The sequence below is a fragment of the Xyrauchen texanus genome, chromosome 38, assembly GCF_025860055.1.
Source record: "Xyrauchen texanus isolate HMW12.3.18 chromosome 38, RBS_HiC_50CHRs, whole genome shotgun sequence".
NCBI lineage: Eukaryota > Metazoa > Chordata > Actinopteri > Cypriniformes > Catostomidae > Xyrauchen > Xyrauchen texanus.
In genome coordinates, this window is record NC_068313.1 from 31,529,432 (window position 1) to 31,542,788 (window position 13,357).

Genomic DNA, 13,357 nt, shown 5'->3' on the forward strand with positions numbered 1-13,357 from the left:
TCAGTGTAGAAGTGTAAAAATAAAAAAACAAAAATATATACATCCTGGGACGTATAAGTACTTATTCTTCACAGATGGAGCAAAGTCTGAATTATGTATCTATTGTATATATTTATTAGTAATGTAAATTCATTCAGCATTTTAGCTTCTCACATTGCTAATATTAATTGTAGGATACCCCTTGGTGTAATGGAAGCCTTATTACAATTCACAATCAAATAAAATCCCTTTATTGTACTCAACCATATGCACAAGTGCAACAGTGGGTGAAAGTCTTGGGTGCAGTTCCAAGCAACATAGCAGTATGACAATTACAATAAACATCTGATTTACACAACAGTTTACACATCTTGTTACACAACACAATATGCAATATACACCTAATAATATACAATATACAGTATACACAAAATGAAAGACTGTATACAATAAAAATACACTGGGGCTGTGTTCTCTGTCATTTCTCCTGAAGTCTACCACAAGCTTGGTCTTACTGATGTTGAGGGAGAGATTGTGCTCCTGACACCAGCATGTCAGAGTGTGCACCTCCACTCTGTAGACTGTTTCATCATTGTCAGTGATCAGACCTATGTACCACCGTATTATCATCAGCGAACTTAATGATAGCATTGGAGCTATGTGATGCCACACAGTCATGTATGTAAAGGGAATACTGGAGTTTGCTGAGAACACAGCCATGCGGGGCTCCAGTGTTGAGGGTCAGTGATGAGGAGATGTGCTGCCCATTCTAACCACCTGGCATCTGCTTGACATGAAGTCCAGGATCCAGCTGCACAGTGTTTAAGCCCAGAGCTTCACATCAAGCTTGGAGGGCACTATGGTGTTGAATGCTGAGCTGTAGTCTACAAACAGCATTCTCACATATGTGTTCCTTTTTTCAAGGTGGGAGAGAGCAGTGTGTAGTGTAGATGCAATGGCATCCCCAGTGGAGCGGTTGTTGTGGTAAGCAAACTGCAGTGAGCCCTGTGAGGCAGGCAGCACAGAGCAGATGTGATCTCTGATTAGTCTCTCAAAGCATTTACTGATTATGGGGGTCAGAGCAAAAGGACGGCATTCATTTCAAGTCAAGTCAAGTCAAGTGGTTTTTATTGTCGTTTCAACCATATACAGTTAGTACAGTACACAGCAAAACGAGACAACGTTCCTCCAGGACCATGGTGCTACATAAAAAAACAACAAAGGTCCAACATAGGACTACATGAGACAACACAACGAAATAAAATACCTATATAAACTACCATTTAAGCAAGTTATTTTGGATAGCTTTGGTACAAGCACAATGGTGGACATTTTAAATCATGTGGGGACCACAGACAAGGAGAGGTAAAGGTTGAAAATGTCCATAAAAACACCAGCCAGTTAGTTTGTGGGCCTGAATGCCATCTGGATCCACAGCTTTACGGATATTCACCAATCAGAAGGATCGTGTTACGTCTGCTAGAGAGACGGAGAGTTACCTGACCACTGTAGCTATGGCCACAAGAGCTCGCTTTGCAAGGGCAGTGTTGTTTCCCTCGAAACGAGCATAAAATGTATTAAACTCATCAACGAGTTTTTATTCCCTTTGAAGTCTGTGATGATATTACTTCTAGAGTCAGCCTTGAACTGTCCTCCAGTCTTGTCCCTGTACTGGCGTTTGGCTGCTCTGATAGTTTTGCGGAGGGCATAACTGGCTTTGTTATGCTCCTTCGCATTCCCGGAATTAATAGCGGATGTCCGCACATTAAGTGCTATACGAACATCACTATTAATCCACGGATTCTGGTTAGGGTACATCCATATTGTTTTGGTCGGCACTACATCATCTATGCACTTCCTGATGAAACACGTTATGGTATCAGCGTAGACCTCGATGTCGTCTTCAGAGGCGGACTGGAACATCTCCCAGTCCACGTGATCCAAACAGTCCTGTAGCGTAGATTCTGAATGGTCCAACCAGCACTGGATCGTTCTGAGGGTGGGTGATTCCTGTTTCAGTTTCTGCCTGTAAGTTGGCAGAAGGAGAATGGAAGAGTGGTCCGATATGCCAAATGGTGGTCGGGGGAAGGATTTGTAGCCATCCCGGAAGGGAGCGTAGCAATGGTCCAAAACCCGGTCCCCTAATGTGTTGCATCTGATGTGTTTCATGAGCATGAAAACTACACAATCATTGCATCGGTCTGTTGAGGAAGGACCTAGGATCAGATACAAAGATAAGAATTTGAAATAAAAACAGAAATAATAATTAACACACAGAGCTGAATAATATGTACAGTAGCACTGTAATTGTGTGTCACCCAATGTCCAATTCTGTGATTTATGTTCGCTGTCAAGACGATATGCAATACTTCTAAGATTTGGGTAAAAGTCACAACTTAACATAAAACAAAAATTTTAAAGAAAATTAAATAAAATTTGAATAGAGTGGGACAGAGCGAGTAGAGAGAGAGCTAGGGGGCAGAGGGGGGTAGATAGTAGGTCTATGTAATGTATATCGAGATCATAAAACTACTTATTGACGGTCAGATTAATGTTGCTAGCCTTAACTAACCACCACTACAAGCTAAGTTTAGCATGACAACATCAACCTGATGTTGATGTTTATGTTCTTTCAAGCTAAGCCTACAGGTGGTTATCTAAGGTTTAGCCAGACAGAATATTAACCTGACCGTCAATAAGTACTTTTGTTAACTGTTGATATAAATTATATAGACCTCTCATAACAGTGATAAGATATGCTGTACTTATTAAAAATTGAGCTCAGAGGAAGCATATACAGTGAAAATAACAAGGGTCCTAAGATTGACCCTTGAGGGACACCACTCTCTAATTGAGACAAAGTAGAAGAAAAATGAGCTAAATTCACAGAGAACGACCTTTCTATTTGTTTGGAGGAAAGATTTTGGGTTGTGAGTGCCCACGAAGAATACACCTCATGCATCCTACGAAGTCCTGTGAAAGAAGGTCGCATTCAAAGGCGGCATTCCAAGTGTCCTACTGTAGATTTCGAACTAAAGACTATCAACAGTCCTAACACTACTGAATGCATTTAGCTCTCAGTTTGCCCTGATAAAGACTTTAAGATATTTATAAACTCTTATTTTCCTCCCATGCACCTCATTTAGCCAAAGTCCTGCTCTGCATGCGAGTATATATCTCATCTCCACTATTGGTTTATCACACTGCAGAAAACACATTCAATTTCTATGGCTTCAAATCATAGCCAAAATATTTTGACTGACACCCCTGACTTCTTTATTTCTGTTTCTCTTGACATATTATTTTAAGAATTATGATTATAATGCTGATTACACCAACATGTCTGAGGTGAACATAAATGGAAATGTCTGATGAAACTCCTACTGTGTTCATCAAATAACCAAAATGGTCTCTGTGTTGCCCCCTCGGACAATGACCATGACAAGCTTTTGATTTTCTTTAGATTTATTTGCCCCAGTTGTTTTCTCTTTTGTTTTCTGCAACAGATTCCTTTCAACACTCACAACAGGCGTTAATTTAACTGATTCTATATATTTTTACTCTCTAGTCTCTACTTCTTACAGCACCATATGCAGTGTCAGTAGGAATGTCTTCATGTTGACTGTTCCGTGTCCCTCTTCGGGTCCTCCTAATTCGCAGATTCCCGGTTGGGCACTGGCGCTGCGTGTTCAGCTCCTCCAGTGCTTTCACCGTTCACGTTGAATCAGTAAGGCCCTCCTCTGGAGCAAGCTTCATGCGGCTTGCATGGATCCACTGTGGTTGAAGGTCAGTTAGCACCCCCGTTCTGGTCACTGCCAGTACAGTAGTTGGGCCCACTTTGGTTCATCTAACTTTGTTGGTTTCAGACACTTCACCAGAATCTGCTGATTTGGAACAAATGAGTAGTGCTTTCTGCAGGTAGAGGGAGAGAGAAATATCACCATTTATGCCATTTAATATTTAATGAGGGAATCCACATATTCTGCAATCACCACCTCCTTGTCACCTGTGGAGAGAAAGCCAGCGCGGCCTTTGACCCAAGGGGTCGGGAAAGGCTTACCCATTAGTATTTCAAATGGAGAGATTAACAACAGAGGATGGTGACATTCTGAGCTCAGTCAGCCGAATCTCTGTATTATTTATTTTGCCAAATGTTCACCATTTTATAATTTTACCTCACACACAGGAAAGCTTCTGTCCATTTAGAATGGCAGTTCCGAGTGTGGTAATGAGTCGTGCTTCGCAGGCTTGTGTCTGTTGTTCTGTGCGCATATTAGACATAAGACATACATTTTACTGCATTTTGTACCCCATTTATGCAATAAGTTTGATTTCACTCAATTTGAGGCCCAATGTTGTCAGATTCAGATGGATTTACCTGTAACAATTTAATGTCATTGTCTTTCACCAGTGTTGATTGTATTATGGAAAGTCTTATCAGTTTGATTCAGCTCTGGGCTTACCATAACTTCCCTTGCAGCCCACTTTGCTACCTCATCAGCATACACACATGATGTTTGTATATATCTATTGATTTAACTTTAGTCAAATGGCATGCTCTGATCAACGCAAACAACTCAGCAGCTTGTGCAGATTTATATGGAGCGAATAAGCTTCAATAATTCGATTTGGAAGTTCCATTACAGCATACCCAAACCAGTATACGGAATCATTTGGCCTGGAACAGGACCCATCAACGTACCAATGGTTCCCCTCCTCCAGGGCAGATGATGAAACATTCGGCCTGTATAAAGTACATGTTTTTAGGTGATCGAAGCATTCATGTGTGTCGTTGGAAAATTCACCTTGAGTCAGCAATTTGTAAAGTACATGTTTTTAGGTGATCGAAGCATTCATGTGTGTTGTTGGAAAATTCACCTTGAGTCAGCAATTTGTAATTATAAAGTCAGGGCGTGTACATCGGAGGTTGGTTTAATGGTCAGATTAGCAGTAACCAATAAAATAACTTCATACTCCGATCAGTGTTGTGCTGTCATGTGGTAATGTTGTGCATGATTGTTCTTACCTGGTGAGAGGTGTACACAACTAATGGATGTGAGAGAATAATACGTTCTGCATGTTGTACCATCAACGCCGTAGCAGTCACTGCTCACAAACATGCAGGGAGGCCTTTGGCGACTGCCTCTAAAATTTTGACAAGTACGCCACAGGTCTATATGTTCCGCAATGGGCCTGAGAGAGGATCGCTGCTGCTGTGCCTGCCGCCTTGTGCACGTACAGATGAAAGGGTTCATCATGATTTGGTAGCAATGTCAATTTCAGCAGTCCACTTGATAGGTTCCTCAGCACTTGAGAGTGTTGCTTTTCTCAGGATTTTGTCATATAATGAGCAGTTTGGCACACATGCTCGACAAAATTTCACTAAACCCAATAAGCTTTGCATTTGAGCCTTTGTTTTAGGGTGTTGGAAGGTATTAATCATCAATCTAAAGACAGAGAAGATGAAGATCCAGTTATGGATTATGGAAATGAGAATAAATCAGATGAAGAAGTGACTGAAAATTGCAGTCAGTCGTTTGCAGCTGGCTCTGGTGTCACTAGGTCTGATAGTGATTCAGATAATTAATGTGAGAGTATAGGGAGCCTTCTCGAAATAGGAGAAAACGATTCTCAAATAGAGATATCAGAATTGAGCGGCTGTGAAAAAAACTTTACGCTGCCAGAGAGATTACTGTTTTCCTTGATGAAACTAAAGATGTACGGAATCTGTTTTTTCCAGATTTGAGAAGATTTTTAGTGTCTTGTAGAGATGTAATGATAAATGCAACAGTTGAGGAGTTTAGCAGACAAAAACAATATAGTCTCAAAAAAATTATTACCAAAGTAAAGAAGATGATTCATCAAGATATGAAAAAGAGCAACCATTAGAGATATGGTACAGGACAGATTTGTGCGGGATTTTTGTTCGCTCGCTGCATTATAGTAAGACTTTATGACATCCTTACATATTGGATCCTTAAATGTTAATGGATGTCGTAATAAAGAAAAAATAAGTGCTCTTTTTACATTTTTGGCTTTTAAAAAGTCTAGTGTGATATTCTTGCAAGAAACACACACAGATGTATATAACCAGGCAGAATGGCTAAGTGAATGGAAAGGACAGGGTTTTCTTAGCCATGGTTCCAGTGTAAGTGCTTGAGTTGCTGTTCTCATATCCGAAAGTGTTCAGAGGAATGCTTCCAATATTCCTGGAATAATGCAACGGGTATATATTATTCTGCAAAATCTGTCGTTTTCCTTTATTAATATATATGCTCCCAGTGTTGTTCTCGCTTCCTCTTTATGATGTACCGCATTTTATGCAGCATACTTATTTCTGTGAGTTGATTAGGTCATACTTGTCCTCTTGAGGTGGTCAGGGTCAACCATATGGCATAACAACTGGGGCATCTGTATATGGCCTTGTTCCTGTATTACTCCAGAGTACCCAATTTCTCCCCTTGATCATAAGCCTTGTTGTCGCTTTACTATTGGCTGTTTATTGTCTCATGAAGAATATAAATTACATGCTTGCTGTAATAAATGTTGAGTAGACTGAATACAGACCGACTGTGTGTTGTTCTTTCTACTTCCTTCACAAAGTCTCCAGAGACTCAAACTCACAACTGCACCTCACTGGGCACGAACATCGAAAGACGGGAACGGGGAATTGGAGATCGCAACTAGATCCAAAATATTCCTAACAGGTATGAACGAGTTTTGTTTTTTTAAATTACAGGAAGCTTTGACTAATATTCCTTGTGATAACCTAATTATTGTGGCTGGAGATTTTAATTGTACCCTTGACTATACAGTTCATTGGAATCATGATGAACCCCACCCCAATTCATCAGAAGCTCTAAAGAAAATAATAATATTTCACTCACTTGTAGATGTTTGCAGAGATTTCTTCCCTAAAACTTGGCAGTATACATGGCTGAAAACGAATTCCAATATAATATCGGGGGCTAGACTAGATAGGATAAATGTCCAGAAATGTAGAAGAGGAACTTTTTTCGAAAGTAAAATTAATCCTACACCAATTTCTGATCATTGTTACGTCTAGTCACAACATTGAATACTATTAATAAATCTTATTGGCATTTTGTTTATAGTTTGTTGCAGGATCACTGGCTTCATCAAGGCTTACTGAACCTACCTCTATTTGAGGGTGGTCAAGGCCTTATTGATTTAATTTCTAAATGGAAAACAATGAGAATACAGTCGGCTCAAAAACTGCTTTATAACGCCGACCTGCGGCCACATATGGTTTAGCAGTACACTCTTAAAATAAATGGTTCTATTTAGAACCAGAAATGGTTCTATCACCCGCTTCATATATGGAACTCCAAAATGGTTCTATATAGAACCATTTTAATGGGTTCCATAAAAAGAACCCCAAATGGTTCTTTGAATCCAAGTTAGATGGTTCTATATAGAACCATTTAAGGGTTCTTTATTATTAAACAAGATCATTATTATTGAATAAGAAAATATAATCAATCCATAAAGTTCATAAATTAATTTATTCAATTGATTATACAAAAAATATTAGTGACATTTAAAATTGCACCTCTGTATACTGTATTAGACATCAAAACCTTTTTACATTTAAGATGTTTTATTACATTCAACCATTTAGTGTGAATTATTTAATTTAAGCATTTTCGCTTTGCAATAAAAATAAATAAGATTGTTTATGTACTGTATGTACATATTTCAGAGATACATGTAAAAGTGAAGTACTGTACAAGAAAAAAAAATATTTTCTGATATTTGACAATGCAGATAAAAAACAATACATGAACAATTAAAATGTATTAAATATCACTACAATTTACAGAAGTTGACTGTACATTTTTAGTACAGGTATTGGTGTTCTTTTGACATGCTCTTGCCTAAGTTTAAGCATGTATTTTTGAATAAAAGTCATTGTGTGCTTAATGTGAACCAGGTATTGCACACTGAAAAGAAAATAGACAGCAAACAGGCATTCCACAGCCTGTGTCATGTCGATGTCTGCCTCTCTTATAATGGTCACGTTGTCCATTATAATGCTGACACTTTCAGCCTTGAGGGGATCAGGAGAGCCGTTAAACACAATGGTGGATGTAGGACCTTTGGGTTCCTGTAAAACAAACATTTCACCTTTTGAGTGCTTTTCACCAATTAAAAGATGTCATCGAATAGAATTAAAATTACCCCATAATTTACTCACCAACAAGCCAACCTATGTGTATAACTTTGTTTCTTCACTTAAACAAAATCTGAGATATATTTAATAATATCCTGGCTCTTTCTAGCTTTGTAATGTGTTTTAATGTCAACATTACGGATGACTGAAGAACATTCAACATGCTACCACATCAGCTCCACTTTGATTACTTGGAATCTCATTGGTTCTTTCGTTCTTGTGACTGAATCGTTCATGACACAACACAGATATGACAGCTAGGGCCAACAAGACTCATAATAATTAATGTGGAGCTCATGTGCCACCCCATTGCATGTTATTCTCTTATCTATACATAGTCTAATTATAGTAACCTATCTTGGCAAATTTAATCTTTTTATTCTCACTAACGTACCATTTGTACGTACCATTTTGCTTTAGAAGACAAGTATTAAACCCTGGAGTTGTATAGATTTCCTTTATGATCGATGCACTCAAAATTGGGGTGCTATTCAATGACAGTACATAGCAGTAGAAAATGTCCAAAACTTATGACTAAGGAAGAGAGAGTAAATTAAAGGGTAAATTTAAAAAATTTGGCATATGGGTGAGTAGACTGAGTAATATTTTTATATTTGCATAAACAGTTCCTTTAATTCAAGTCAAGTGCATCAAATGTTAATGAAACTACAGAAGACACTATACTTACACTATCCACACAGTAGAGGAAAGTGGCATTTTCTTTAAATAGTGCTGGCAATAAAATGAGTGCAGCATTCCTAACGAGACCTATAAACAGATACAAATGATTGTACATTAGGTACAGAAATCAATTAAAGGGATAGTTTACCCAAAAATGAAAATTCTGTCATCATTCACTTACTCTTGTCATTTTAAACCTATATGGCTTTCCTTCTTCGGCATAACACAAAAACATATATTTTGAAGAATGTTGGTAACCAAACAATGCTGGTACCCATTTATATTATATGGACACAAAGCCAATGCAGGTCAATGGGCACCGCCGTTGTTCGGTTACCATCCTTCTTTAAAATATCTTCTTTTGTGTTCTGAAGAAGAAAGCCATAAAGATTTGAAATGACAAGAGGTGAGTAAATTACGAAATGTTTTGGGTAAACTATTCCTTTAATATTTACATTATTTTAATACATGTTTTCACTCATACAATTTATAGGAGCTACCTTTAAATTGACAACGCAACTTTACACTGGGCAAGGAACAGATAGGTTGGATGGGAAAAAATATATGGTGTTGTTACCCTCTGTGGTTTCCTCTGCTGGTCCAATGAGATTTGCGTAGAGGTTTTTTTGACTTTCTTCTTTTGCACTCCTGATGATGTTTGGGGCCATTTCATTTAGAGATGTTTCCATGTTCTTTGCCAAGTCTGTTCCAAACCTCATTGTCATTTCATGCAGCATCTTAAAAATACAAAACATTTGTTTACTTCTGGTGCTTGTATCCAAATTACACACTTTCAGCCAAACAAGTTCCTTAAAGTCAGCATGAACTTTTTGCTAAAAAAGGTTGCAATTGACTACCATATAGTGATGTATTTCCGAGACAGAATTTTCAATAAGAAAAATAGTGGGCGTGGTAATCAAAATTATTACAGGCATTGAATCCCATTTGATTGAAATACCATGTAACATTTTTTTTTTCTATTCAATTTGCAAATTGTCATTATGGTTGCAATCGAGACGCGGGTGAGTGAGCGCCGGCGTCAGTTTCTGCGAACTTAGTAATGGGTGTTCACCAGGCTTAAAAATACTGCATATGTCGAGTGGTGATTGGCTAGATCTGTGGTTAATGAATGACGTGATATTAGAGTCTTCCCGGTAGAACTTGCGCTAGAGCTCCCATTTCTAAATGACCTCAATTTTAACAGAAGTATATATCTAAAATTAAAATAATACAATTAGAATAAGAATAAAACAAAAGAACTTTATATCAAATAAAATACTTTGTATTTGGCAGACGCTTTTATCTAAAGGGAGTTGCATTGCGTTCAATCTATACATTTATAAGTTTGTGTTCCCCAGGATACCCTTTTGCATTGCTAACGCATTGCTCTACCAAATGAGCTATAGGAATTCACAGAAATATAATATACACAGATTTTTCTTATTTGCCTGGCACAAAATGTAACAGTGTTTACTCACAAGCTGTGGCACCCCAAGAAAAGGAAACTGCTCCATTACTTCAGCTGCAGGCATGTCCATAATCTGTACTCTTTTGAAAAGAGTGCGCTTCATCCGGTTCTTGACCTCAGAGTAACTGGGGTTGCTTTTACGCAACTCCAGGGTGATGGCATTAATGTGTTCCTGGAAACTTGTCTCCTCCTCACCCATTACTTCCAGGTCCAACACAATCTGAGGTAGAAAAACAGTATTGTGCAGTACGTAAATATGAATCAAAGTCACAGAATAAAATATTTAAGATTGAAACATCAATCTTAAATTAAATCTTTGAAAAGAGCCAGACTTCCCATCACTAGCCAGTATATCCAATGGTTCTCTTCTACATTTTGCACTCTGAAATAATTGTCAACATGTGTTTCATGTTAAGACTAATTTAATCTACCTTCAAAATCAAATTTATTGAACTGAACTTGCCTCTTGTTGTTGACTAAGTCCCTCAGAATATGTTTGTCCAGCACACTTCCTTTTGATCCCATACTTCTCCTTCATTTGCAGGATGATTGATGAGCTAACCAAGGGAATCCTTTCTTTTTTTAATTTGTTTCTAAGGCATTCCAACAAGGTATCCTGTAGACACATTTATACTTTCTTTTTTAAATAGATTTTTTTCTGTGTGCGATTTTTTTTAATGAGCAGTGATCTCAATATTTTCACAATATTAAAAGAGCAGCAATATGTTCATACATAACCAGAGGAGTTGCCATCCTTCAAAAATGGAAAGCGGGTGATCAAACTCCCCAGAACATCTCCATAATTCACAGAAATATAATATACACAGATTTTTCTTATTTGCCTGGCACAAAATGTAACAGTGTTTACTCACAAGCTGTGGCACCCCAAGAAAAGGAAACTGCTCCATTACTTCAGCTGCAGGCATGTCCATAATCTGTACTCTTTTGAAAAGAGTGCGCTTCATCCGGTTCTTGACCTCAGAGTAACTGGGGTTGCTTTTACGCAACTCCAGGGTGATGGCATTAATGTGTTCCTGGAAACTTGTCTCCTCCTCACCCATTACTTCCAGGTCCAACACAATCTGAGGTAGAAAAACCTCTTGGCTCTCAACGAAGGCGGTCGCATTTTCTCACCCTCTCCCTACCCTTATCTTCCCTGCTTTGCTCCTCTCGTCATATCTAGTCTACTGTCTTGTACTTGAGAGACTCTCTCAGCACTGCTCTTCAAACTAAGTCATCATGGATTTGATCAACTGGTCTCTCAATGCAATTGACACCATCTTCTCGACGAGAAGCTTGGGTTCGGGGGAACCTGTCTGCCCTGACGGAACGTTCGCAGCTGGCTACACGATGGACGCGTGGGAGAGGTGGCGGGTCGTGTGTCTGGCGTCTCTTTCCGTGGAGGACGTTGAAGATATCTACCTATTCGGTACCATGATAACAGGTCTTCTGCTGATTGGATTAGGCATTGCCCTGGTTTATCGAGGAGTTAAGAAGACGGTGACAGCTGTCCAAAGCCTCACAAGGCTGCCCGTCATGATTGAAACAGTGGGCAGAGCTGTCTGCACTCAGACTGGGTCTATGAACCAAAATACGGATAACATCATGGAGAAGCTCACAGCTTTGCAAGGCAAATGGATCGTTTCAGAGACCAAAATGGACCAGGAGAATAGCCGTGTAAATTAGAATGCGGCTACTCTCCTTAAGACCAAACAATCCCAATCTTATCTGTTTCGGCCACCCTCAACCAGCACTGGCCTTGGCCAAGGCCGCTGTTGGAACAACAACTCCCGGAAGAGCACTGCAGTGAGCCACTCCGCGTTCCTTCCCCGACTCCCCAGACACCTGGTGATTGTTGACTATGTCTGGGACCTGATCAAGGTTGTCTCCATGGCAACTTGCTGTGTATCGCTATGACAACCCTGCGGACTGAGGCACCTAGATTAGATGCTGGCATAGCGACTCTCCAGGCCTACACACACATGAACTCTTACACATATATACAGATATGCAATCATCCGCCCGATACCCTATCCCTCGCCTTGCCGCTTTGTACCCCCAGTCTGACAGGCGGGTCTGTGACCAGCGCCGAACATGGCTGCAGGTCCGGATGGCTGCTTGCCTGTGCTGGGCCACCTCCACCCCCAATCCCTCCCCTGTTGCAAGTCTTGTTCATGTTGTAGAGTGTACTGATTATGTGCTAATGTTGCTGAGGTGTTTTTTTCCCTGTTCCCACACTGTACTTCTTAAGGAGCATAGTCTGGGGGCTGCCTTTTTTTTCTCCTCTCCTCTCCTCATGTCATGCTGTATTTCTTCTAATTCCCTGTCTTCCTGTCCTGTCTATCCCCTTGTCATATGTATGTTTGTATGGACAGGTCGATGGCCAATTTCACTGGTTTACTATGTGACAATAAAGGACTACTACTACTACTACTACTACATATATTTTATGATTTGGGTACCTAAGAAATAATCAAATATATTATTTCAGTACCCAACAACCAAAACATACAATACATTTAACTGTTATAAAATACAATACTGTACCAGGTGTGCTTAGTGATGCTGCCAAACAACACTTGAATCAGTAATGCACAGATGTGAGACTTGTCCTTCTTCTTAAAGCCGGGATCCTTCCTCTGCAAAGCTGCTTGCAATTCAGGGGGAAAGACAGGCAGGTTGTATACTGCTGGCCAAGGTTGGGCAACAAATGAGCCCTCATTCTTGTCTGTAAACATGAATACAACGTTGAAGTCTTTTATACAGGATATTAATTTTACTTGCCACAATACAGTCTGTTTAAACTTTAAAACAATGATACATACGGAGTACAAGATATTTGAGGCACTTCAGTTTCCAGGCTGTTTGAAGAAAAATAAAAATATAAATTAAGATAAGGATTTTAAGCTTGGTTAGCATACATATTAATGATCCCGACTGTTGCGTCACAGTCGGTGTTATGTGGAGATTCGCCTATTTTTCAGGGGGGGTTTTCAAAAACGAGATTCAAATAAGAAGGAGAAAACAATTGTGTT

The 13,357-nt window shown here is 39.3% G+C and overlaps 1 protein-coding gene across 1 annotated transcript; it reads right to left on the bottom strand.

The window, feature by feature from the left end:
• Nucleotides 1–7,767: 7,767 nt before the first annotated feature.
• LOC127631706 (uncharacterized) lies at nt 7,768–11,383 on the bottom strand. Its single transcript, XM_052109960.1, has 5 exons — nt 11,195–11,383; nt 10,333–10,542; nt 9,432–9,591; nt 8,862–8,941; nt 7,768–8,107 (listed from the first exon to the last, which is right to left on the bottom strand). Exons 1-5 carry the CDS (start codon nt 11,381–11,383, stop codon nt 7,817–7,819), a joined length of 930 nt encoding a protein of 309 aa, XP_051965920.1. The 3' UTR covers nt 7,768–7,816.
• Nucleotides 11,384–13,357: the final 1,974 nt, after the last annotated feature.